This window comes from Amblyomma mixtum, chromosome 4, assembly GCF_055824585.1.
Source record: "Amblyomma mixtum isolate Tamu chromosome 4, ASM5582458v1, whole genome shotgun sequence".
NCBI lineage: Eukaryota > Metazoa > Arthropoda > Arachnida > Ixodida > Ixodidae > Amblyomma > Amblyomma mixtum.
In genome coordinates, this window is record NC_143015.1 from 141,697,708 (window position 1) to 141,725,546 (window position 27,839).

The 27,839-nt window shown below is 50.7% G+C and overlaps 1 protein-coding gene across 1 annotated transcript; it reads right to left on the bottom strand.

Annotated features, from left to right (window-relative positions):
- Positions 1–491: 491 nt before the first annotated feature.
- On the bottom strand, positions 492–27,242 carry LOC149348508 (uncharacterized). Its single transcript, XM_089588137.1, has 17 exons — positions 27,133–27,242; positions 26,254–26,374; positions 25,131–25,262; positions 24,184–24,359; positions 23,439–23,623; positions 22,612–22,741; positions 20,675–20,809; positions 19,578–19,681; positions 18,849–18,973; positions 17,692–17,804; positions 17,179–17,307; positions 16,529–16,628; positions 15,860–15,960; positions 15,109–15,258; positions 3,615–3,761; positions 2,158–2,991; positions 492–1,760 (listed from the first exon to the last, which is right to left on the bottom strand). The coding sequence occupies exons 1-17, from the start codon at positions 27,166–27,168 to the stop codon at positions 852–854; spliced, it is 3,627 nt and encodes a 1,208-aa protein (XP_089444263.1). The 5' UTR covers positions 27,169–27,242; the 3' UTR covers positions 492–851.
- Between the last annotated feature and the right edge of the window lie 597 nt (positions 27,243–27,839).

Consider the following 27,839-nt stretch of genomic DNA (forward strand, 5'->3'; position numbering starts at 1 on the left):
GTGTTATACATTACGGCTATCGTTTTTCTTTCGATAACTCGCGGTTTCACTCGTTTACGGACCCTCTTTCGCTTTTACAGCGACATCGCCTATTCCAAGCATTTCAGCCCAGAAGATCCCAGCACCAGGCCGAGGGAATTGTACTTCTTATGAAAATGTTTATTGCTTGACGAAGCTCTGCAGCATTTTAGTAGCTTTGGCGGTCTGAGATGCAGCTAGCGGTCTGCACACGCCTTATTCCAAAAAAAAAAAACGCCAAATGTAGGCCCCGTATATGGGCACCACCCGTACTCCTGCCTGCACCGAGCCACACGCTAGAAATGTGGTTTAGGATTTCCACAACAACAAACCACTGCTGAGTCAGTATCGCGTGGCATGTGGCCACCTTACGTGTATTCAAGTACAGCTGACTTTCAAAACCTGCATATAAACACCGATGAGCACCTTTATGTGCAAGCTTGCTTTATGCAACCGCAAATAATCTCGATACAGTCAATATGATTGGCGCTCCGTAAAGAGCATTTGCATGCGTAGCATATTTGCACTGCTTTGCGCACAGACGCCAATTTGCGTGATATGCATGTTTAGAACAGACTAAAGCCACACTCAAGCAGTGCGACTTTCCTTGCCGCCAGGTTTTAATTTCTCTGTCGGGAACTCTGCAGCACCTTGTACTAATCTCAGGCCGTTCAGCAGCTCATCACACGAACAACAGAACAATGCAGAGTTCTCCACTAGAGTACAATTCTCAAGCTTCAGGCTATCAGCATTAAACGCCACGTTGGACTGCAACTCCCGCAGGCCACGTCATATGTAGACCGCGTTCTCGGCATTGGACGCTTTTCAAATGGTCATGTTTCCGCACGATTACGTTCCTGTCGTCCGTCCTTGTCCTTTTCGTCATCGGCGGGATTCCTCGATTCCCGAGCAGTGTTCCCAACACCGTCTGTATCCGCACGTTTGCAGTGCTTAGAGCGCGTCGATACAGCCGTCGATGACTGTGGACGCGTTTCTCTGGGCGCTCCTCCGGGCGCTTCTGTGCCGGAAGCGTGAGAGGCCAACTCTGCTTGGCTTCCGGAAGGCTTCTTATTTCTAGAACTGTCCGGAATAGGAGGCACTGAAGGTTTCTTCTGGTTCTGATGTTCCTGGACTGACCCGACGGCCGAGACCTTCCATTTAGAATCGCCAGCCTTCAACTTCGTTCTTGCTTGTCGTCTGGCGTGTTGCGAGGGTGCATTATCCTTGGCCTGAGGCTCAGCGACCGTCGCTTTCTCGGTATGCAGCGATGCATTGCTGCACCTCATCACTCCAGAAACGCCACTGCCTCCGGAAGTAGCACCCTCTCGTTCAGGAATGCAGAGTCCCTGCCCAGGTCTCGTCTTGACAGCCGTTGTCTCTTGAGGACCGACCCCGGTTGAGGGCGCTGTCCGTCGGCTGTCGAGCGAAAACCAGGGTGAGGACGCTAAGATGCGCCCCTTCGGTGCAGGTTCGCTGGAGGTAACCTTTCCGGTCCGCTGCAACACATTGGCGCGCTCCTCCGGTCTCAAGAGTAGGTTCCGCAGAACAGAGCGGAACGCCGTAGACTTGTCGATGGTGGACACCGAAGGAGCGCGTACGATGACCGTGTGACGGGCTGAGTCGCTCTCCGGGCTGCCTACGGCCGGTACTCTGGCGTCGTCTTGTGATTCAGCGCGGACAGCATGTGGAGCTGAGGCCGCCTTCCTGTGCTTCCGGCGCTTCCGCCGTAGTACGACTCCTTCCTGCACAGGGTACCACGAGGATAGCATTAGCAGCAAACTTTTGTTTGGACAGCATGCCCTGACACATGTTCATTGATTATAAGGACAGCCTTGCGCGGTTTGTACGGCGACAAAAGTTGTAGAAGTAGGTTGTCCAACAGAATCCACGAGAAGACCCACATTGTCTTCAGATCTCAGCATATATAATTAACCCAGTTTCGAGCTACAGAAGTTTGTCTCGGAACAAAATTGTTTTGGCGCAGGGAAAAGATTGTGTTCTGATCGGTCGGCAGTTTTCTATATTCAAGATAAATTACATGAGGACTGCTCACAAAACCTGAATGGACTAAAGTAAAAAACGAAAGAAACACATCTAACATCAGATTACATCCTAAAGAATGAAAAGAAGAAAGTTTACCTTCAGCCGTTTTAACGCTTCCTTGGGCTCCTCCTGTAAACAGCCCGCAGTCTTCCCTGCGTCGGACTTGGGAGCAAGATCTGCTTCAGCGGCAATCCCGTGTTCCACCGGACGCAGTTCCTGCGCACCTGCCACGTTTTTCACAGAAGCGCCGCTGCCTTGTGACACAGTTCCCGGCTTCTGTTCGGGCTTAACTGCAGCATACTCGGCCACGCTAGACTTATTCGACAGCTTACTCTTAGAAGCAGTTTTCTGGACCCGACTCTGCTGAGATTCGCGTTCAGCCTGTTCATCCTGCAATACGACGGCAGCATCTTGCATTTTTCCTGATAGCTTTTCCTCTTGAAGCTTGTAAGCAATGTCTGGAGCAACTGGTGCCAGTTGAGGACCTGGCTCTTGTAAGGTTGCGATGCCCACCTGGTTGTCGGCTTGACCCGGCACTTCGGGTGTGTACGGGACCTCTACTAGCGATGTTCCCCGGTCTGAGCCTGTCTTGTGAGGCTGATGGTCGGGAGGTTCGTTGCCCGATGTTTCCACGGAGGCTGCCACGGGTCGGGAGCTCTTCGTTACCTCCGACGAGACGTCTTCCGCGATGGGCTGCTTGGGGCGCAACATGGATCGCCTGATGGAGCTCAGCCGTCGAGACACGTGGACAGTGCCAGAGTCGGGGACTCCGCTGGGGCCGGCATTGCCCGCCTGAATGCGTGGTGAGCCGAGGCTGCCCGAATCGGGGCTCGGAATCGTGTGGATGGCCACGAACAGATCAGGGTTGCCGAGAACTTCGGTACTCGACGAGGAACTCTCGCTCTTCTTCACTGCCACCCGACGGAGTACCTGCAAGGCATTCTTATGTGATGACCAAACCTCAGTTCAGATGGGTCCAAACAATTTTTGCTTTTCATCACTTAGCGAAACACCCTAAAAGCCATGTTTTAGGCTCTGGAAAAGCGATGTACGAAAAAAAGCCTTGCCAACCTGGACAAACACTTCGTTTGCACGGCTGCCCCCATGTGCCTAGTGGCTGTGAGCGTTGAAAATAAACGCGGTAATTTTGTAATTTTTCGAACGTGCCATTGATATCATATGGCCGTCGGAAATCGTTAATACAAACGCAGGAAGCAATTTAAAGCTCAGAGTTTGCAGCGGAGATGAAGAATTGACCTATGATATTCGCCATGTTCGCGTTGAGTCTCTCGGGATCTCTAGTTTTCTCCAAATTAAAAGTTTAAAATATCCCTGTTGAGTTAAGCGGTGTTCACTGTATGCACATAATAGATGGCGCTAGTTTGTAAGGTCTAGGAAAGCTGGGCAGTGGCTTTTTAGGGTGTTAGCACGAGTTGTTCAGTTGAGATGGAAAGGACACTGAAGACCAACTCAAATCGATCTGCGTCAATAGTCCAGGATTTTTATCCAGGAATGTTTAACATAGAAGAGCTAAACATTGAAACGCGAAGCACCTTCGCCTTCGGCCGTTGTCCATCTGGGGGCTTCTGGCGGGCCTCGGTGTCCATTCCTTCCAGGACCATGAGCTGCCTGTACACCATGACCTGGTCCCAGGCGGCTGGAACCCAGGCGGGCAGAGGGACCAGGCAGTCCCTCATATTCTGTCGACGGGAGAGGGAAGGCACTGTTTATCGCGATTGCTACCGTGGAGCTATTGCTAGCAAAATATTGAGCTGCGATCCCTCCGTACAGAGGAGGTAGTGGGCACTACCCTTTTCCCACCGGATTCATCTTCACTGTTTCTGGATCCTCACTACAAGAAAGCGCCCGGATACGATCCTAAACTTGTTAATGCGCGAGAAAACATGAAACTTTCTTATTGTTTTGCACCTATAGATTGTATTCACTTCTTGACATAAAACTAATACACAATTTATGCAGTCACTTGTACAATCGCAGGAGAAATGGGCCTAGGCGCGTCTGTGTTTCGCGCTTAAGCGTGGCACTTTTTTTTTCGATGAGATAAATATCGCCGCTAGCTGATCGTTGCGGCATTCGGCCACACTGTGTCAACCATGGTTGCAGAAAAGTGATGAGAAAAAGTGTGGAAGACGACAGCAACATGAAAGAGTGACGGTAAGTTCGCAGTTTTCATCGAGAGTAGTTTAGCGGTCTGCTGATGTATGGCCCGTAAAGTCAGCGCCAGGTTTGTGTACAAGTCTTGAGTGGCTGAAATCTGCAAACAAGACATGCTGGTAATACCTACAGAAGCAGCCATGCTGACCAAAAAATTCCAGCTAAGCACTAGCAGCTTTCCTGACAGCCACCCGCTGCTGCCTGTGTTCACTCCTTCTAGACTGCCGTGCATGGATTCAGTATGCTATCCACGAGCATGACGACTGTTGTCGATAGGACGGCCTTGGGGTAGAACGCCTTATAGTGCTCAAAAGTTACCGGTTTCAAATATCTCCAGCGTTTTTTAGGAGCACTTATCACCTCCGGGCAAATGTTGGTCTTTATCAGGTGTGAAATGCTTGAAACTGGGTGCATTAAGAGAGAGCTGGACGTGAGAAAATGCCTCGGCAAAGTTTGTAGCGTGTATTGTTCAGAAATTTAATATGGCTCATTTTTATCTATTTTGCGCGGCAACAATTCTTCACAGCAGTTTGTTATGATGTACGAGGTCTGTTAGAAAAGTATCCGACTTTATTTTTTTTTCGAACACCTGATGGATATGAAACAAGCGCGCTTGCATCACGTGACCTTGAACCTTCGTGCGCATGCACGAATTTTCTCCCGCCTGCCGATAGCGTCAGTCGCTGGGACGCAGCATTTGAGTGAGGCGGTGCGCAGTGCTCTCGTCGGTTTTTTATTGCAAGGAAAATGGCGGAGTGACAGGAGCAGCGCTACTGCATCAAATTTTGCCATAAACTGGGCGACAGCCAAGTGGAAACCATTCGGAATATTCAGACGGCTTTCGCTGACGATGCTATGAGCAGCACACAGATTAAGCAGTGGTACAATTGATTTAAAGATGGCCGCACATCTGTGGAGAGCGAGCCACGCTCCAATCGGTCATCAACATGCCGAAATGACCAGGCAATTGCCGAACTGAACACTGTGGTGATGCGGGACCGTCGCGTGACTATCCGAGAAATTGAGGAAGAGGTGGACATGAGCAATTTTTCCGCACATTCCATTATCACCGAAGATTTGGCCATGGAGAGAGTTGCGGCGAAATTCGTGCCGAAGCTGCTCACGGTGGAGCAAAAGCAGCTTCGTGTTGAAGTCTCACAGGGCATGCTGGATTCCCCAAACAGTGACCCCGACTTTATCAACATCATAATAACTGGTGACGAGTCTTGGGTGTACAGGTACGACCCGGAAACCAGATCCCAGTCGTCACAGTGGAACCATTCCACGTCACCAAGACTTCAGAAGGCCCGCCAAGTGCGCAGCAATGTGAAAGTGATGCTGACTGCTTTCTTTGACACCCTCTGTGTGGCAGACCACGAGTACGCACTCCACAGGGTCAAACAATGACCAAAGAGTGCTACAGGGATGTCCTTTGTTGCCTACGTGATGCTGTGCGGCGCAAGAACCCGGAGTTGAGGTCAACAGGAATGTGGCGCATCCATCACAATGCTCCTGCACATGCCTCGCACTTGATTCAGACTTTTTTGGCAAAAAACCAGACTCCTGTAGTTCAACAGACTCCTTACTCTCCTGATATGGCCCCTGCGATTGCTGGCTGCTTCCCGAAATCAAAAGGCCATTGAAAGGAGCGCGATTTCAGACAAGGAAGAACATTATGGCTGCAACGACAGCTGAGCTAAACTCCATTCCGAAAGGGGCCTTTTCGGAATACTTCCCAAAATGGCAGCACCGCTGGGAGGAGTGTGTGGAGTCCCAAGTATACTTTGAAGGTGACTAGGTTTGGAACGCTCCAGTTATGCAAGTTTTTTTTCTACGGCCAAAGGTCGGATACTTTTCTAACAGACCTCAGTAAATTTCAGGTTGTTGTTGTTCTTCTTTGCACCAGAGGTGCCCCGCCAGAGACGGGTGGTTTCAACTTGAAGACTTGAAGACACAGGGATAACAAAAAGGAATACTTGAAGTTTTATATACAAATATTTACAGCGTATAGAAGTTTAGACACTCGAGACAAATTAACGGCACAAGGACAAACAACAAAAAGGGCGGAACTGGCTAATACTAGGGGAGGCCCCTACCCGGCGTGGCCGAAGATGCGTAGCATCTCACCTTAGCGCAGAACCCCGCTTCCGGCTCAGGGGCCCAGTTTTAAAGACTTAAAGGCCCGGCCCACATTTGGTGGCTTCCAATCATGTTACGATGTTCACATGATTGGTTTATCGAGAGCCTGGCCAGCCCTCCAGCTTCCGTAGGGCAAAACGCCCTTTCCACAAACCCAAAAGCACGGTCGTGTCAAATGAAAATAAACACAAATATACATTCGTGCTCGGTACCGCGTGTCGGGTGCACACCCGTACTTCCCGGCGCGTTCGCGAGCGTCCGCGTTCCAAGAAAGGAGACGCTCCGCTTTGAGTGCCCCCAGCCGCGTTCCGATGACCCCCGCGAACGCTACCGATACCTTACACGCCCTTCCCAAGATTCTACAAAGGGCTCAAATGGCACTTTTAGAATTACAAACAAAAGGGATCGGTGTCTGACACGAAACTACCCTTCGGGTGACATAACATAAACAAAACGTACACATTCAAATGCGCGTTTCACACCTGTAAAACCAGCGCATTCACCGAAGTCCAAGCTGTCGCGCTGCGACCAGTTGCACCAACAAAACCAAAAACAACAAAATGCACACGGGCACCAACACAACATCACGCAAAATGCACACTTAAATACACACAGTGGCATGCCTGCCGTGCGCCGTAACACAGCGTCCAAGTTGGTGCGTTGCACCCAGTTCACCAGCATGCACACCCGCGTCCTGCTCGACACACACACCGACACTCGCAACTAGAGCGTTCAGTAGCACTCGCACGACGTCCGTAAGTGGCCACGTGAGCCTCCTTAGTCGCACCGAGCGTCCTTGTGTGCGTTCCAGCCACTACGCGTCTCAACACAATTAACGCCTAACTGCCACTCGGCTCATTAGGCTGGTGCCACAGCGGGGCAAGAATTCAAAAATGCTGCCCTCCAGGATCGAAAACAACGTCCTGATCCTCGATAAGTCCAAATCTTTGACCATGCGACGCCCCTAAGGGAACGCTCTCTCCGGCGCACCAGTACGACCAGCGTACTGCGTAAGGAACATTAGCCTTGTCCAGTCTAACTATAACAGTGCGGCCGGCTTTGCTACATCTAATTTGACATACCGCAGCCCGGAGCGTACTGTTCCTCGAACTGACTTTCAATTTGAAAGCCACGCCCCTGCCTCCTGTTGCTTCGCCTCGCTTGGAGCTATTTGCCCCGTTCCTGCACGGGCATGCAATGAAATTTACGCTCCCTGTATTATAGGCGCTTGCCGATTTCGTGGCATCAAATAACTCTGAGGCTACCTGCGCTCTTTCGCAGCCACTTAATCCTAATTTGCCTTGTGGCAAGTCGCCACGAATTTCCCTGTCCTCAAATGAAAGGACTTTGCCATCAATAGTGCTACGTGGCGCTTCATGCCACATGCCTGGCACAGTGTGCCGTTGCGGCAACGTTTGACCTCCTCCTATGCCTAGCTCGCCAGTCTGACGTCTGTCGTCGCTGGTCGTTTCACGCTGAACCGACTGCTCTTTTTCGCAGCCCGCTTGAAACCGCGTTTTGGGAATTAGAGTGATTTCCAACAATCCTGAACTCGCGTCCGCGTCCCTGGTGTCATTTGGGGTAGAGCTAACTTGCGCAGCTGGATCGTCGGAGTGCGCGTTCACCGCCTCTAACACCGCGACGCTGCGTTCCGTCAGGATACTTTCTTCACGAGAGATTCCAGTTTCGCGGAAAGCTGGCTCTCTTTTTACTTCTCTCTGGCTGTTTTCTTTTCCTGTGCTTGACAGGCATATGCCTTTGCCTTCCAGCACTGGCGACCTCTCTGCTCGGGACTCGGAGCAGTTCTCCCTGGCTAGTTGGCTAGCTCTCCTAGACTCCTTGATCTTAGAAATCTCGAGCTCTACCTGCTGGCGTCTGGCTTCGATTACCTTCAAGACATACTTAACCTCCTGAGGTTCTTCCTCACGAAGCAGCGCCTTTCCGCCATTCACTTTCGCGAGTTGAGCCTGAAGGTCCGCTAAGCGCGCCTTCGCTAACTCAACCTGGTACCTCACATCGAGTGAGGGCCGGAATGGATAGCCCTCCATACCGCCGTCTGTACTTCTCAACTGTCCTACCGGCTCGAACACATGCACAGGGACGCTAACAATGCGACGAAGGAAACTCACAGTTTCGATGCGTCGATCCGCATTGCCAGCTGCTTGGCGTCGGAGTCCACCGCCACTTTCCCCGGGCGCTGCGATGAGCTGTCGCACGCCGCTGGTCCGCCGCCGGTGACCGTCAAGTTATCGACGCGCTGCTTTTCTGGACCGTATGCAGTCCCGCGTCGCTGGACTACTGCCGTGGTCCTTGCATCCTTGCCGCCGTCTCTCCGCAGGTCCTTTCTCGAGCGCTGCTGTACCGTCGCCTTTCTCCCTGCGTTCAATCTTCTTCCTGCGTCGTCTTCCGACGGCCGCAGGATCCTGTCGGCTGCGCCAGTAAATTTCAGGTTCTTCTACTCTCCTTGCACCAGGGGTGCCCCGTCGGAGACGGTTGGTTCCAACTGGAAGACTGAAGCTCTTCGCACCAGGGGTGCCCCGTCAGAGACGGTCTTGTGTTCAGTTGAGACGCAGGGGTAAGGCGAACACTTCAAATTTTATGTACAGTATTTACAATAGATACAAGTTAAGGCACTAGAGACATATTAAACGGGAAAAAGAGACAAAACATCAAAAAGGCGGAACTGGCTAGTAAATTTCAGGTTCTTCTACTCTTCCTCGCACCAGAGGTGCCCCGCCAGAGACGGGTTGGTTTCAACTCGAAGACTGAAGCTCTTCGCACCAGGGGTGCCCGTCAGAGACGGTCTTGTGTTCAGTTGAGACGCGGGGGTAAGGCGAATACTTAAAGTTTATGTACAGTATTTACAATAGATACAAGTTTAGACACTCGAGACAAATTAAACGGCAAAAGGACAAACAACAAAAAGGGTGGAACTGGCTAATACTAGGGGAGGCCCCTACTCGGCGTTGCCGAAGATGCGTAGCATCTCACCTTAGCGCAGAACCCCGCTTCCAGCTACGGGGCCCGGTTTTAAAGCCCTAAAGGCCCGGCCCACATTTCGTGGCTTCCAATCATGTTACAATGTTCACATGATTGGTTTAGGGAGAGCCTGACCAGCCCTCCAGCTCCCGTAAGGTGAAGAACCCTCTCCACCACCAAATAAAAACAAGCACAAATGCACATTCGTGCCAGCACGTGCGCAAATCGGTACCGCGGGGCGGGGGGACACCCGAATCTCCCGGCGCGTTCGCAAGCGGCCGCGTTCCGAGAAAGGAGACGCTCCGCTTTGAGCGCCCCCAGCCGCGTTCCAATGATCCCCGGGAACGCTACCGATACCTTACACGCCCTTCCCAAGATTCTACAAAGGGCTCAAATGGCACTTTTAGAATTACAAACAACAGGGATCGGTGTCTGACACGAAACTACCCTTCGGGTGACATAACATAAACAAAACGTACACATTCAAATGCGCGTTTCACACCTGTAAAACCAGCACATTCACCGAAGTCCAAGCTGTCGCGCTGCGACCAGTTGCACCAACAAAACCAAAAACAACAAAATGCACACGGGCATCAACACAACATCACGCAAAATGCACACTTAAATACACACAGTGGCATGCCTGCCGTGCGCCGTAACACAGCGTCCAAGTTGGTGCGTTGCACCCAGTTCACCAGCATGCACACCCGCGTCCTGCTCGACACACACACCGACACTCGCAACTAGAGCGTTCAGTAGCACTGATACGGGCCACGTAGCCTCCTTGGTCGCACCGAGCGTCCCTGTGTGCGTTCGAGCCACCACGCGTCTCAACACTAATAACGCCTAAACGGTAACTCACTCATTAGGCTGGCGCCACAACGGGGCGTGAATTGAAAAGATGGTGCCCTCCAGGATCAAAAACGTCCTGGACATCGATAGGTGAAAATCTCTGACCATGCGACGCACTTGAGAGCACTCTCTCTCCGGCGCACCAGTACGACACGCGTGGTGCGTAAAGAGCATGGCCCCTGGCCCGTCCAAATATAGCAGTACAGTCAGTCTTGCTACACTTGATATGCCGACCTCTAGCACGGAACATACTGTTCCTCGCGTCGACTTTCAGCGTGAAAGCCACGCACCTGCCTCATGCCACTCCACCTCGCCCGGGGCCATCTGCACCTTTACTGCACGAGCAAACTTTGAAACCGCCGCTCCGTGCTTGATCAGCGCCCGCTGGCCCCGTGGCATAGTCTGCCTCCGAGGCTCCATGAGCTCCCTGACATTCACTTGACCCGGGCTTGCCTTGCGGCAAGTCGCCACTCATTTCTGAGTCCTCAACTGACCTGGTCGGGCACACACCGGGTACGTTCAACAACTGCGCGGCGTTCTGCCCGGTCGGCCCAACAGGCCCACCTCCGCTCTTTGCCTCGGATGAAGGGCTCTTGCCACCAGAAACGCTACGGGGCACTTCATGCTCCATACCCGACACAGTGTGCGGTTGCGGCAACGCCAGATTTTCACTGGCTGTTACTAGCTCCGCGTCAGAGGTCACTCTTAGTCATAGAGCCTACAGGAATTCCACCGCTGTCCTGTTTGTTATCGGACACCTTGGTCACGATTGGCCCTAGATCACTAGAATTGGGCTGCTCCTGTTCTTTGCTAGCCGCCCGCGGTGGAGGAAAAGCTGTGGTATTTCCGCGTATTTCAGGAATCCTGTTTTCACTTCCTGAACCTTTCGCGGCGTTTCCTAAGAAAGATGCGTTCCCGCATACCGGCTGATTGCTTTCAGCGTCCTCACTCCTTTTTCCCTGACCTGTGCATGACAAGCATAATCCTTTGTCTTCCAGCACAGGCTGCCTCACCTCTCGGGACTCGGAGCAGTTCTCCCTGGTTAGTTCACTAGCTTTCCTAGACGCCTTGAGCTCAGCGAGCTCCAGCGCTAGCTGCTGGCGCTTTGCTTCTAATTCATCCAAGACGCACTTAACATCCTGAGGTTTCTCCTCGCACAGCGGCGCCTTTCCTCTATTCACTTTCGCAAGTTCAGCCTGAAAGTACGCTAAGCGCGCCTTCGCTAATTCCACTTGGTACCTCACATCGAGTGAGGGCCGGCATGGATAGCTTTCCATACCGCCTTCCGTACCCCTCAGCTGTCCTACCGGCTCGAACACAGGGACGTGAACAATGCGACCAAGGAAACTCACGGTTTCGATGCGTCGATCCGCATTGCCCGCTCCTTGGCGTCGGAGTCCACCGCCACTTTCCCCGGACGCTGCGATGAGCTGTCGCACGCCGCTGGTCCGCCGCCGGTGACCGTCAAGTTATCGACGCGCTGCTTTTCTGGACCGTATGCAGTCCCGCGTCGCTGGACTACTGCCGTGGTCCTTGCATCCTTGCCGCCGTCTCTCCGCAGGTCCTTTCTCGAACGCTGCTGTTGCCTGATCGTCGCCTTTCTCCCTGCCGTCAGCCTTCTTCCTGCGCCGTCTTCCGATGGCCGCAGGATCCTATCGACTGCGCCAGTAAATTTCAGGTTCTTCTACTCTTCCTCGCACCAGAGGTGCCCCGCCAGAGACGGGTTGGTTTCAACTCGAAGACTGAAGCTCTTCGCACCAGGGGTACCCGTCAGAGACGGTTTTGTGTTCAGTTGAGACGCAGGGGTAAGGCGAACACTTCAAATTTTATGTACAGCAATTTATAATAGATACAAGTTCAGGCACTGGAGACAAATTAAACGGCACAAAGATACAAAACAACAAAAAGGTGGAACTGGCTAATACTAGGGGAGGCCCCTACTCGGCGTTGCCGCAGATGCGTAGCATCTCACCTTAGCGCAGAACCCCGCTTCCAGCTACGGGGCCCGGTTTTAAAGCCCTAAAGGCCCAGCCCACATTTCGTGGCTTCCAATCATGTTACAATGTTCACATGATTGGTTTAGGGAGAGCCTGACCAGCCCTCCAGCTCCCGTAAGGTGAAGAACCCTCTCCACCACCAAATAAAAACAAACACAAATACACATTCCTGCCAGCACGTGCGCGAATCGGTACCGCGGGGCGGGGGGACACCCGAATCTCCCGGCGCGTTCGCAAGCGGCCGCGTTCCGAGAAAGGAGACGCTCCGCTTTGAGCGCCCCCAGCCGCGTTCCAATGACCCCCGCGAACGCTACCGATACCTTACATGGCTAATATTAGGGGAGGCCTCTACCCGGCGTGGCCGAAGATGCGTAGCATCTCACCTTAGTGCAGAACCCCGCTTCCGGCTCCGGGGCCCAGTTTTAAAGACTTAAAGGCCCGGCCCACATTTGGTGGCTTCCAATCATGTTACGATGTTCACATGATTGGTTTATCGAGAGCCTGGCCAGCCCTCCAGCTTCCGTAGGGCAAAACGCCCTTTCCACAAACCCAAACGCACGGTCGTGTCAAATGAAAATAAACACAAATATACATTCGTGCTCGGTACCGCGTGTCGGGTGGACACCCGTACTTCCCGGCGCGTTCGCGAGCGGCCGCGTTCCAAGAAAGGAGACGCTCCGCTTTGAGTGCCCCCAGCCGCGTTCCGATGACCCCCGCGAACGCTACCGATACCTTACAACCTCGTATATACATTCTTGTATGTCCTAGTCAAGCGGATAGAAAGGTTCAGTTGAGAAGAGAGAGAGAGAGAGAAAACTTTTATTGCTCTTTCAAGAGATTCGCGGAGATGAAGACTTCTTGGTCGTCCTGCTTGGGCGCTGGCGACTTGAGTCTTCGAGCAAGGGTGGGCCCTCAGTCCAGGGCTCCACTGAGTCGTGCCGCTTCAACAGCGTGCTGTACCAAGGCCCTCTGGACCTCGAGCTCGCTGCTGGAGAGACAGCTCTCCCATTGCTCCTCACTCGGTGGTTGATAATTGTGGAATGCTATGTTTCTTTCGCACTCCCAGGTAATGTGATAGAGTGTAGGTTTACCGCCGCACCAGGGACAGTCTGATCTGAATTGCGTTGGTGACATTTTGCTGTATATGTACAGGTTACGAAAAGTGTTCGTCTGTAGCCTACGCCATCCTACAGCCTCTTCCCTAGTCAGTGCTCTGTGTGGTGGTAGATACCTCAATCTAGTTCCCCTATAAAGTTGTAGGGTCTCTGCGTAGCCTCCCTCGCACGTGAGTAGCCGTAACTCCGGGGCGTCCGATAAGCCTGCTCGGTAAGTGAGCCCTCGAGCCAGGCTGTCCGCCCTTTCGTTTCCTGCTACGCCTGCGTGAGCTGGCACCCTGATATGCTGTATAGGCGTTTTTCCAGCGGAAGCTGCCGCCTCGCCGATGATCCTAAGGGCGATGCCGCTAATGTTGCCCTTCGTATAACTCTTGCATGTTTCTTTCGAGTCCGTTAGAATGTTCAGGGAGCGGCCTCTTCTATAGCCTTCGGCTACCGCCAGCGCGACGGCAATCTCTTCGGCCTCCGCTATCCCCGACACTCCCACTGAAGCGCAGGAGGTCATTTCCCCTGTACCATTGACTACCACTACAGCGGCTGTGCGCTTCTCTACGCTTGCGTACATAGAAGCGTCCGTATATAGTGTGTTTTCGGATCGGCCTAGCCTTTTGTCCATCTGCTCGGCCCTAGCCCTCCGCCTCTCCTCGTGTAAGTTGGGATCCATGTTTTTAGGCAATGGCCCTACATTGAAAGTCCTTCTGAGGTCGTCTGGTACTTCTGTGTATCTGTCAGCCAGACCACCGGTGTTCCGACCCAACCTCTTCAGGAGCGCCCTTCCTGTGGGGGAGCCTCTGAGTCTAACCAGTTGTGCACCCGTTTGAGCCTCTGCGAGCTCGTCGAAGGTGTTGCTGACTCCGAGCTGGAGCAGTTTTTCGTTTGATGCGTTCCTGGGTAGGTGCAAAGCGATCTTGTAGGCCTTCCTGAGGACACAGTCGGCCTGCTCCCTCTCCGTTATGATGCATTAAAGAACTCCATTATGATGCATTAAAGAACAAAATCAACAAGTGTCAGGGGGAGCTTTACTTTTCGGCAACAGGAGTTATCGCTGTCTAGGCAAGTGCGGTCATTATAGCGCAGTATGTATTTCGAGCACGAAACGTGTTTTCTCCACTTCCTCTGAGTTAACTTTGTATATCTTCCATTAAATTTGATTTGTTCAGCTCATGAAAATTAGGTACGATAGCTTCCTTGAATTTTAGGTCCTAAATGAAAGTCGCAATAGACCCGAGAAAAAAAAATAGATGGGAGGCGACAAGACCGCATTGCTGTGATCCACTCCATCGTCCTGTGCTCTTTTTGTTTTTTTTTCAGGTATGTTATGCGTTAAGGAGGGCCTACAGCCATGTTCTCCTAAGAGCGTAATGTTTGACTCCTTTCATTACCAGAAAAGAACAAGTGCTCCACTTGATTCGAGAGAGAAGCTGGTGATAAGCAGTGGTCAGGTTTACATAGCTTCAAGCTACTCAAGCACTCAACTCAGTGGCAGATGGCGTTCAAAGGACTCCCTCTAACCAATGACGCCAACAAGTGCCATGACGTCGACAGGTTAATCGCAACCAGTCGGAGGGTACGACTGGTTGAAGAAACTCTTTTAAAGTGCATTTACCGCCTCATTCTTGAATTGTAAACGTCAGTGAAAAGCACAGACACAGCATGTAGGGCTTATTAAAGTGCATTCAGAATTACTCTCTAAAAGCGCCCAATTGCATACATTAGTACGAAATTTGACTTTCTACTTCGGGAGTTTTCTCAGCTAATCGCTTCGTCATTGACTCAGTTACTTCACTCACCAGACCAGTTTCGTTCATGAAGACAATGGCAAACACTGGGATGCAACTGAGCTGCACGAGATACAGCCACGCCGTGACGGCGTAGGTCCACGTGGGGTACTGGAAGCCGGCTCCCTTGTACCCAAAGGTTGCCTCCACGAAAAAGATGCACTGCAAAGGAAGAACAATAACCCTTAAGGAGATGCCAAATTTGACGCAGTAGTAAGCGCTCGGGCCTTAACCCTTGCTGACAACGACCAATTTTTCCTCTAATATTGCAGTCAAAACTGTGATGCTCCACACCATATTCGAATCTTCTATTTGACCCAAGAAGTCCCTATGTCTGTCCTTTTTCCTTACAGTAGCTTTTGAAAATAAAGCAATAAAAAAGGAAGAAAATTTTGAGTCCTAAAATTTTCCGGGAACCCGTGATTTTTCGCCAAATTTCGCTGCTAAACTTCCCTGAAAAAGGGCACAACCTCCGAAGGGAACATCATTGCTATAAATGGCACGCTGCGCCACCGGCCGGGAGTGCAGATTAAACACGAATACGCCTAAATGAGAATAATAATGGAGTAAACTGCCTTCCAGCGCAGGTCACTTGTATAAACCGGAATGCACTAGAAGACAGTTTACTACCTTGTGACTCCTTTCTGCTTGGAGTGTATTATCAGTTGAGTTGCGAATGCGTCCCCAGCACGCACGCCTCTTGAGCATCCAGTGGGTGAAAATGGCTGCTAATGGCAGAAAAACTGGCTTCACGGCCACTCACAATTACGGTGATGGGAATGACCGACGTCCAGCACACCTTCACGAAGAAGCTGCATTCGCGGCCGGTCATCATCTCGGAGATAATATTGAGCCTGTGTAGACCTGCGAGGCAAGAACACAATTCATTGGAGAAGGAAAGGTCTTCGACCATCAATCGCGTGGCATGTGTAGTCGAGAAAAAAATGAATGAAAAGAATAGACCCTTCACTTCTATAATACGCGTCACTTTCTTACAGCCTCAGCATGGCGGGATTTTTATCGATTGAACCTAGTTTATAACATTGTTGCTCGACGAACTGAATAAAGTGGTAAAAGGGGTCGCTTCGTCCGCCTGCAATTCTATGTTAGGAAGGAAATCTTTATATTCAAGACCGACCGGAACGAATGTGTACAGTGCTTTACCCTATAAACCCATCACCTTTCTGCCATGCTTGCCTCCAGCAAACTAGAATACCATAATCGGCGGTCGTTGCTTTCAACTGTGAACGACTTATTTCCTTTTGAGATAAGTTGCCTAAAGTAAGAAAAATTACGCTCGTTGAAATGTCAGTATACGTATGCAAGGCGCCACGTTAAGAACCTGCCCTTCACAAGCCCTTCGTTAAACGTGTGCTCTTTCCATGTTAATAACAGGAAATATATAGGCTGTTCCTAGACAGCAGCAACGCACCGCAGAACTGAAGCACCACGACCGACTCCAGGAGCAGCACCAAGAAGCGCAGGCCCCGGTCCTGGTTGTGGACGAAAATGGACGCCATTGTGGCGCCACCCTGGGCCCGATGCAGGAACAGAAAGGAAACAAGTTACAGGGTATCGCCTACTAGCGTAGACGAAATATGCTGAAAGTGTGCCTGTATAACGTCATGACGCGTGCGACGGCTTCCACGAACAACAATCACCAGCCCCTTCAAGGAACAACGAAGAAAACTTCATCAAAGTGTCGTTCTTAGTAAAAACGCTTCTATAGGTATTTTCGAGTTTATATTTTTCTGACACAAAACGACGAATTCGTTGCGAAGATAATTGCATTTAAGAATTTTCCCGCCACTCGTTTCAAATTCGTGACGTTACAACCGAAAAGGACTCCCCGCCTTCAGGGATCTGTGCTATGTGTAGATGAACCGTAGTTTACTTCCGAAACCAGTCGGGCGTGACGACAGGTGTATTTCAGTTTTTGACCTTAGCTAGGTTATAAAAGCTCAGTTTTCAATAGAAGTACAGCCTTACTTCATTTTTAAGTCCAAAATTTGTTCAAACGATCTTGTCAGGACACCCGGGCATTCAGCATTTCATGGCAGCGCCTGTGGTGTGTTCACTCACGGGGCTGCAGACCACGGTGGTGGCGGTGACGAGCAGGGCGCAGAGGAAGAAGTGCACCAGGGTCCGGTTGGCCAACACCAGAGGGTGCGAGGCGGCCAGCAGCTCCAATAGGATGTCCGGCACCACCAGCTATGTACAATGCGGGGAGACGAAAAAAAAGATTCAAATCGCCCTGGAATGCTAATTTCGATGGAACACATGATAGTTTCGGGCGCATCACGAGGGACCAGAAAAATGGTTTGTACAGTTCTATTAACCTAATCAAGGCTATAAACCTAATAAACCTAATCAAGGCTTTGATCACTGCATTTCGATGTAGGAGAAATCTAATAACGCTTTTCCACGTCAGTGCACGTTAAGGGACCCTAGCTGGCCGAAAGTAATCAAATGCTCTCCACAACACAGTCCATGATAGCCCGCGTACAGCTTTGCGTCTTTAAACCCCACATTCCAAACAAGCTACTTCTACGCCATGGCAACAAAGCAACACGGTCAAAGGAAGCGCGCACTCACAAACTTGGGGAGAACCGTGGAGACGATCCACAGGGAGTGGACGTGTCCCCAAAACTGCTGCCACGGCACCGCACTCATGGCCTGGGGCACGATGCTCGCCGAGGGGTCGTACTCTGCATCGGTGGGTAGGGCGGAATGATCGTTGCAGATTCACATTTTATAGCAGCGTGAGTAGAAGGGCGTTGGGGATCAGCAAGCAAAGCAGGTGTATCTTATTATAAACATTTATTCTGGACGGTATCCATTGAACGCTACGCGGTAAGCTTCCATCCAGCGACGACAAAGCGGATGACAGGTCAATGGACGGGCTTTGTTCTGCTGTGTAGGCTGTACTTTCAAGACATCATTAAGTGCACTGAGGCGCGATGCACATGCTTTGATTAAATCATTACCGGACCAAATGGGCCTTCCGTATTATATCGCACAAAACAGAAGGTAAGAACCACAATTCTTCATTGTCGTTGCCAACGGCCGCTTTTTTATTTTCTGGGAGCTTGAGGGGCTTCTGAGAACCCAAGACTATCGGCAAAAGCCCGAAGGTTGTCTATATAGTAATCTCTAAGCATCACGGTTTAGCAGTAGAAGAAGTGGCTTATTGAACCGCCAGTGAATTGTTTTAGCGCTTCCTAGTACGACGTCTTCCGAGATTACGAAGCCAGGTTGTAAAATACCCTATATACACCGTTATATACGTTAGTGTTTTAGCGACAACACGCATCTGGTGTAGAAAAAGATGCAGACACTTTACCCTACATAAGGCATAAGACACGCATTGTATTATTCTATTTGGACAGACTTGGGTACTTTACTTTCAGTGCAGTATGTACAGAGGACAAAACACATGTCTAGAAAGACCGAATTGAGTTTTCCGCAGCTCCTCAAGCCGCAGCGACAAGGAAGGCAAGAAATGACAATGATCTCCTATGAGGTTTACTGCACATGCTTACTCCAGACTATTTTTAACAAAATGTTATTGCTAGATATCGGGTGCTCACTTCAAAACACGCCCAGAACGTGTTCTAGACAAGCATTTTGCCCTCTGTACTGTGACTCGAAGTACCGCATTATTCATACCTTAGTTTATTATACACATTAAAATTTAACTTCTAGTATATAGCTACGGACTGTATTACAGATAATATGCCGAAAACGCGCACCCGAGTCGACGAGCATGCGGATGTCGACGCCGATGCTGTCGGAGAGGTGCCCCAGGAACATCAAGGTGATCACCGTGCGCAGACCCTTGGTCGCTGTGTCGGCCGCCAGCACGAAGATGACATCCCTGAAAAGGGCGAAATCGACAGGAAGTTGAAGCACTGTTAACCGTGGAACAATAGTCGAGCAACGATTTTGGTTCGCTTATTTTCGGCCATTGTCAAAGGCCGATCTTCCGACTGGCCGATGGCGCCGTTAAGGATCGAATGGACGTGTTCAAGCCGCTGATGAGCAGCAGTAACTGGTGAGTATGCTTTGTTCGTAAATGTTACATCATCCACTCTCGGTCTACCTAGAACCGCTTTACTGAGAACAGTAATCAACGGCCAATTTTTTGTTCACTTGCATATGGGCACGGGAACATCCGGCGAAGGCTGTCCTCATTTCGAGTGCGTTACACATGCAACGTGGTAAGAATCAAATTGTGTTAAATGTCGCCCTTTGCAATGTTCAGCAATCATTAACGCTCAAATCGGCTTCACTCTTTGTACCCGAATCGTTCACATATCGCGCACATTCTATGTATTTAAGGTAAACGAAATAAATGACATAAAATTAGAACAATTTATGAATAATTCGACGAGAAACAGTTATTGTGGTCAAGGTCCAGCTGCTTACAGCGAGATTCCAGAGAAGTGTGGGTAACATAAAACCATACGAAAGCTCCTTACTCGTGGTAGTCGTTCTTGAAGTGGTTGAGCCTCGCGACGCCAAGGTAGACGGATCCGGTGACGCCCACACTCTCAAGGCACACGTACAGGGCGTTGGACCACATCTGACAGGTAGGGAGAGCGATCGTTGTGGCACACAAATGTCACTGCAGTGATTATCGACCGGTACAAATTCGCTCACTTGCGACCAATACCTAGGAAAAAGCAAGCTGGGGTCACAACAAGGAAGATGCTGTCTAAGCTTCTTTCATAAAGCTTTGGGAGTTTGAAGGGTGGAGAAAATTTATGGTTGCAGCTCCCTGTCGAGAAGTTACAGCCTTTCTCATTGAGCATCCTGTCGCATTCAGTTGTTACTGAGCGCAAATCGCACCACAGTCGCCTCCAGTGCGTTGTATAATGTATATGGGTACACGACCGACGACAAAAGTCTCCATGACGCCCGAAAAGTGCTTTTGGGTCGTAGGTGCCATGTATTTCAGGGACAAGCTCATTTAAGTGCCAAACTTCCCAGCCCGCATATCCGACCTTTATCTCCAGAAGTGTGTTCTGCATCTATTGACTAATCATGGGTATCAGTTTCTGGTGAGGCTCATGTGTTAGAGACCGTCGTCTCCGACAGTACGGTGTTATCGTGGTTCAGGTACACGTAATACGAAAACTGGGTAAGAACGTATCGAAGTTGGTAAGGGAACAAACGCGGGTTCATGACATCCTAGTCGAAATCAAGAGGAAGAAATGGGCTTGGGCGGGGCTTTTAATTCGGAGGCAAGATAACCACGGGTTCTTACGGGTAACGGAGTGGATTCGAAGAGAAGGCAAGCGTAGCAGGGGGCGGCAGAAAGTAAGGAGGGCGGATGAGATTAAGAAGTTTGCGCGGACACGGTGGCCGCAGCTGGCACAAGAAAGGGTTATTTGGAGAGACTTGGGAGAAGCCTTTGCCTGCAGTGGGCGTGGTCAGGCTGATGTTGATGATGATGATGATAGTGATGATTATCGCACTGTTGTAAGCTGCTATACTAAAAACAAGAGCCCAAACAGCTGGGCTGCAGAACCGAAGGCCACTAGCAGTGGACCTCGTACGCTGTTCCAGTACTGACCTCTACGTTGACCACGCTGCCCCAGTCGGCGTAGAACAGCATGCCGAGACCACCCAGGCCACCGGGCAGGGCAGCTCCGCGCACCAGGAGCAGTGCGGTTGTCACCAGGTGCAGGAGGACCATAGCGTAGAAGAACTGCGGAAAAGGGGCCATGCCAGGTGTGAGGCATTTCAGAAAGTGCAGTCGTCCACACACCTATTCAGAAGTTTCGAACGGCGCATCGGGGAGCACACTGCCGTCATTTACGAGCGACCTAAAGCTCGACGCAAGACCTTATCGGGCATAGAATACCATAGATTGTGTTTTAACTTCTGCTAAAAGTATTTGGACAACTGTTGATCATCTGCATATAGCTGGTGCGCTAATAATTCGGCCATATTTAATGCATTTAGTATATGGTCTGTTGCTTTCCCTGTGTCTGTATATTTTGTCTATTCCTCTGTGGACGGGCACTTAACCTGGATAACAACAAAGTCCCCAGAAACCTGGATAACTCATTTGGGTAACTTATAGGCACTCATGCGTATATACACGCTCAGATTGCTCATGGTCACTATCTTTTCCGTCTTTGCGAAATGTGTCCATGCTGCTTCCACCGCTCTACTTCTGTCAGGAGACTTTTTGATTTCGTGAAGGGGGATAGGAATGGTGCAGCATTTTTTTCACTCTGAAATGAGCGGTGAACCCCTCCACTCTCCCCTAAATCCCATCCAGTGCATCTAATAAAGCTCTTACTACCACCACGCAGTCTATTCTGGGAGCTAATAAGGCTTCTGCCCTACCGTAGTTCCAACAGGCAGTTTTTTTTTCCAAACATGGCACAGTAGATATGTGCATGGCCCCGTACGCAAAAGGATATGATGTTCACTCTCTCAAGGTGAATTTAGGGATAGCTTTAAAAGAGTATATGGGATTTTATAGCTGCTCCCGCAAGGGGAGTGCAAAAAAGAAGTGAAGGAAAGCCTCTTTTCTGACAACGTTCGCTGCGTAAGCATGGCAACACATATGCGCATGTGCAGACTGATTACTATTTAACGCAGTTCTTAGATGGAATAAATGCGAAAGAGAATAAAACAAAAACAAGGCAGCGCACGTTCAACGACCAAGTTGTGCCCTGACGGCGTTAGCTATTGGCGCGGCGAAGAAGAGAATTCAATACTTCGTGTACCCTTGTTGCTCCATCGCTATAAACAAACTTAGGAAAACACCCGTCAGGGTGTTGAATCCTGGCATCCCCGACATTTCCACTGTGTAACGCGAGAATGACCGACAGGTGTTACATAGCACAGACTAGTGTTTCAGTTTGTATTATACATGCTGTCTTGACTGGCACAGTGCACGTCACATCCCTAAGCTGTCACTCTCGTGGTGTCAGTGCGTACAGAGGACTCAGACGGATGCGTTGCAATGTTTCGTTTCAGTACAGCATGCACGACTTCACTGCATGTGGACCAGTCAGCACTGCATGTTGTTACGCCGATGCCAACGCCTAAAAGCTGTAACTGTAAAAGCCGGTACGCTGCGGTATGTCAGAGCTGTTTTAGGACAACTATTGGCCGAATTAGCCCGGCGCTAATTCGCATCACATTTCTCCTTCAGTCCTCCGCGGTGACTCAGTGGTTATGGTGCTCGGCTGCGGCTGCTGACCCGAGATACGCGAGTTAGATCCCAACCTCGGCGGTCCAATTTCGATGGAGGAGAAATGCTAGATGCCCGTGTACTGTGCGATGTCAGTGCACGTTAAAGAACCCCAGGTGGTCGAAATTCCCGGAGCCCTCCACTACGGCGTCCCTAACAGCCTTAGCTCCTATGGACGTTGAGCTCCCATGAACCACAAACCAAGCCACATCTCTCTGTCACCCCTCCCTGACACGGCTGCCGCGCCTTTCTTTTCCACAGCCCCCCTCCCCCCCCCTCAAGCCCGTCTTCCTCCTTACCCGCCTGGCGCTGGTGAGTCCGTGGCGAGCGAGGGCGAACACCAGCACCCAGACGGCGGCCAGCGAGAGCAGTGGCTGCGCCCGGATCTCGTCCAAGGAGCCGCCGTCCCAGGGGACTCCGGCACGGCGCCTGCGGGGGTCCACGAAGGGGTCACCTCTCTCTCATAAGCGTGGTTAACGAACGCTCATGCAAAAGGTGTAATAAACATAAACAGGCCCCCTATGTTGCAGCAAAAGCACAAGACTCGTCCTATCGTCTCATCGTATCTATTCTGTCACGATGACATGCGTTGCATAGTGCACCGATGGTGGAACACCGAACCCTCGCAATGACAATACTCCAGAATTTCGGAAATGTGGTCACTATCAACTTCAGCCTACACAACCTCTACTGCAGGGCAAAGCCCTTTAGCACTGACCCTCAATAAATCCTATCCTGCGCCAGCCGCAGGCACCTTATCCCTGCAGACTTATCAACTGCAACTGGCCACCTGCCGCTCTGGCCGAGTTGCTGCACTCCGTTTCCCTTGAAATCCCCCGATACCCAAGAGACCTTCGGTTGCCTGTTATTCAGGTTACATACCGAGCTTATGTTCATCTCCTCTTGTTGATTTCAGCTATAATTATCACTTGAACACAGCGTCTTCCAATTGCATTGCTTACTAAGAGCACTTGCAGCCCACGAAGTATAACTTATTGCACAACTCTCCTAGTGTGGGTCATTGCCCAGCGTACGTGATAAGCAAATCTACTGTGTTCAGTGACGGAAAGCGGCGTAGTGAAAGAGTGCAAGCGTTGAATGAAGATGGCGGATATATTCCACTCACGACTGCGGCTGGTGTACAGGGTTATAGACTCCAGGTATGCAGCCTGCAGCTTCGTGGTGGTAGTCTCTGGCGGGCACCGCGACCACCAGACCACCATCGTCTCCACCGGATGTGGGCAGCCCCTGGTCGAGCTGTTCCCGACGGAACGACTCCGCCAGCCGCGAGCGCACGTTGCTGCACAGCGGCTGCGATGCGGTGGGGGCGCAAGAAAGCAGAGTTGAGTCCCAGCCTAACAAGGACACTATATAGAGGCAGTAGTGGTCCGCATGTACGCGGCCTGTCCCGTGGCACCTTCGTTCTTTCATTTGCTACACTCTGCCTCTGTTACTCTCTTGCACGCTGACAGAGGAAACAAGAACAGTTAACAGTACTCCGGTCCGGATCCCGCGATGAGGCGGCTTATGCAGTTAGCAATTTATGGTAGCAAGAAGCACTAGCAAACCCAGTAGTAATTATAGTAGCAGTTGTTATGTTGGGAGCGGTTGTAGTAGCAGCAAGGGGTCTTGACTGTGTGCATGAGGAGAGGTTCAGTATTGTGCCTGAAATACCTAATAGCACCCTCCCTGGTAAAGGAAATGTAGTTTTCGAAGGGAAGGGGGTAATAAGTAGGAGAAGGAGCCGACTGCACCAACCGAGGACTGCTGTCGCACCCGGGCGTTAAGTGGATCGGGAACTTTCGACAAAGACTGTCACGTCGTCGTTACTCAACGAAGAGCAGGGTGACGCGTGCACAAAGGAGGCTCACCGCCGGCGCGACGTAGCATGCCCGGTCGCTGGCCACCAGTTCCCCGGGGGGGCAGCCACCGCTCCACGAGAGGAGGTTGCGCAGCGAGGACACCAGGTGGAGCAGGTGCTGGGACAGCGTCACCGAGTCGCCCAAGATGTGCACCACCGCGCACAGGCTCATGGTGTAGCCCAGGCCTGTAAGCGGGCGTCCAAATCATTATATTAATATTGTTTTTAGAATGTTGATTTCGCATTATCTTAGCTGCAGTGAAATTACAATCAAGCGTTAGCCCATTTAGGAGGCTCTCTTTCTATTTATTTATGCTATTTTCCAAGGACCTCCTACACAAAAGGGAGAATATTGCATTCCTCATCAATTGCTTTAGTGTGGCAGTTTTAACTGCGCCATGCGAGCAATGCAAAAACTTTGCTACACATCGGAAGAATGGACCATTACCTTGAATATTTTCAAACGAGTACTTTACAATTTTCCAATATTCAAAATTTTTGTCCCAGAATGTTAGACATGAAAGAGTCGGTGCGCTCAAGAATTTTAAGTTGTTTGTCACCACCAGGAGCTCATTGCAGAGGATAAACTGGATGAAACTGTGCGCATTCTAAAAAAAATATTACTTAAACAATGAAGTTCTTTAGGCTGATAATACGGGTACGAAGTTGAAATGCCTTATACTGAATGCAGATAAGCTACTTCGCGCAAGTACATGCATCGATGCATTTGTCATAGGCACGCCATCAGCTGATGTAGGTTCTTGACCAGCCAATACTCCGAAAAGTGGCGCAAGTATTCAAAGAAAAAATCACTGACGACCAACAGCGGCGCTCTGTTGTATGAGCTTTTATTTTTGTTAAGCACTTTGTGCCGCTGTTCTGAACATTAATAAATTAGGAGCAACCAACTATTCGACGCCGGAGAACTGATAGTGCCCGCCGTTAGCGACGACGCACCTATGAAGAGTGGAACTGCGCCGAAGATGCCGCGGTTTCCGTCTTCGGAGAACTGGGCCAGGCTGCTCTCGAGGTGCATGACGGGCATCGCCACGCCGACCAGCAGCGCCAGGTAGGCCAGCATGAACGGAACTGCAAGAGCGCCATACATATATACACGTCTCTTAACGGTTGAAAAGCTAGGAAATAAAGAATACGTACGCCTCAAGGACAGGGGTAGAGGTGAGAAGAAGTGGGTTCTCACAAGGCACGACTTATACCGAAGAGACGGCAACGGTCCTGAGATCAGTATTTACAGCATCTAAAGCTTTCATTGGGCTATGATTATTCTCGGTTCAAAGTGCGAGCCCCTTTTTGGTGTTTCGTACTCACGAGATCCCTTTAATTACCAAAGCATGAAGTCATGCCAACATACCCAGTAGCATGGCAGTCGCAAATTATTCACAGCCGGGGCCTAGTATGAAATCTTTCTTCTTAAGGTTGAGGTTCGAGGCGAGAGAATGAAGGTGGCTCTTTAGTGGTCGTACCACAATCCCGGTTTTGGAAGAGAACACCCTCGTCAGTGCGAACATCTTTCTAACTCCATAGCAATAGACAAAGCTGTATTGCAGCTATCAAAGAGTTATCAGAGCGAACGCGCTAATCTTACTACCGAAAAGAACCGTGTTGATATACCATACTCAGAAATTCGGGACAAGCGTATGGTTCAGCGGGAAGTGGTTCGTGAACGCTATTTTTTTTATATCTCGTTATATTCCACAGTAACAATCAATATCTCCGCAGATCTCCCCCTCAGCAAGCTTGCATTTGTTTGCTATTAACGTTTTTGCTATCGTCAAAAACGTTCCCATTGGTTTTCTAGGGCAGTCTTAATTACTCGATGTAAGCGATGGGATAACTATAACAAGATTTTCATATGAATCGAAAAAAAATGGCACTTTACGTTGAATATTTCCGTAACAACTTTACAACATTCCACATGTCCCACAACTATAACTGATGCCGAAAAATCCTGGACATGAGGCCACAATGCTCAAAAGGTCCTGCATCTCACAGGCCCCTTCTATGGTCACTGAACGCATCCCTAACGGCCTTTGGCGAAAAAAAATACACGAGGTCCCACCTCCTCCGTGGGCGATGGACATCTCGGGAAAGCGGGTGACGTTGGCGCTGCCGGCCGTCATGATGAACAGCGTGGCCAGCTTGTGCGCCCGGCTCTGGAAGCCCGCCTGCGTGGTCATCTCCTGCGCACACAAGGGATGCGTGCACCCTTGTAGCCTACATGTCACGCAGTGTTCCACACAGAACGGCCATTGCATGGCCATACATCTCGAGCGCTGTTGCACAGTGGGCACTAGGTTGTACGAGTGTTCGAGGGCGAGGGGTGTACAGGACTACCTTGCATTTCTATTGGATAGATACAAGCAACTATTTTAAGCGGCGGCGGAGGCTAAAAAAGAGGGTTCAGCTTAATTTAAGGACAACGCAGCGAGCTATGGAAAGAAAAATGATAGGTGTAACGTTGAGAGATCGGAAGCGGGCGGAGTGGGTCAGGGAACAGGCGCAGTTTAATGACATCCTAGTCGAAATCAAGAGGAAGAAGTGGGCTTGGGCAGGGCATGTAATGCGAAGACAAGATAACCGCTGGTCCTTAAGGGTGAGTGGATTCCAAGAGAAGGTAAGCGCAGCAGGGGGCGGGACAAAGTTAGGTGGGCGAATGAGATTGAGGTTTGCAGGAATACGGTGGCCGCGACTGGCGAGGGGCAGGGTTAATTAGACAGACATGGGAGACGCCTTTGCCCTGCAGTGGGCGTAGTCAGGCTGATTGTGATCATGACTGATCGGTTTCTCAGCGATCGTACTCTTTCGTACGCAGCGATCGTTGTCGGCTGGAACCTGAGCCGCGGGGACAGATTTCGCTCCCCGTCGAAATCCGTAAGAACCGCAAAAGTGCCAGCATAGTTTGCAGATACTCAGGTTCTCCCGCGTAGGTTAGGCCTACCTCGCTTGACGTGCTTCCCTCCTCGCTTTCCGTCATGGTGACAGCAGGCCAGGTAGGACCAGGAAAAGGCGGGACACTCCGGGGCCTGGAGATCCAGACTTGAGTTGTCCGATGAAAATAGCCAGCAATACGGGCAAATGCTGCGAAGGCCTGTGCAGCGGGAGATCGGTGAACGGCGCGTGCAACGTGGCCCGTGACTCTTCTTCTTCTGACTCGTTTTCTGCTGCACACGCTATTCTTCGTTTACGTTTTCTATAGCGCGTGCACGGCGGTGGTGGTATAAACGTACAGGCCGGATCAGCCTACAGAGGTCTTTACGGGAACTGATTTACCTCCGTCACTGATTTGAACGATTGCCTCTCTACCACTGCTCTATGAAACCAGTGTACTCCGGAATCTACAGCCGTGATTTTGACACTGATCGCCACGCAGTTCGGGAGCCTTCAGGGGACATGATGTTAGAGACGTCGTTCAAAAGAAACGTTAAATCTCCTCAAGGTGCCCATTGATGCTTCACGCTCGTCACAAAAACGCGGGGGCGCTAAAAGAAAACAGTTTGCATTACCCATAAAAGCGCAAGCGACGCACATAGGTGGCAGGGTGGATCTTGTGCATCCGTACCAACGTATAGGAGGAGTTCGTGCTCATGCGATACGGGAGTAGCTCTGTCTTGTGATGAGCCTCGTGTAACGCAAAGGAAGGGCACA

What these genes read in the sequence shown, in the direction of transcription:
- LOC149348508 (XM_089588137.1), bottom strand. Translation starts at nt 27,168, where the DNA reads ATGACGGAAAGCGAGGAGGGAAGCACGTCAAGCGAG. An exon ending in CCTGTACACCAGCCGCAGTC is followed by an intron (nt 22,742 to 23,438) that starts GTGAGTGGAATA and finishes GGACCCCCGCAG; the next exon opens with GCGCCGTGCCGGAGTCCCCT. An exon ending in CCACCGTGGTCTGCAGCCCC is followed by an intron (nt 16,629 to 17,178) that starts GTGAGTGAACAC and finishes CATCGGGCCCAG; the next exon opens with GGTGGCGCCACAATGGCGTC.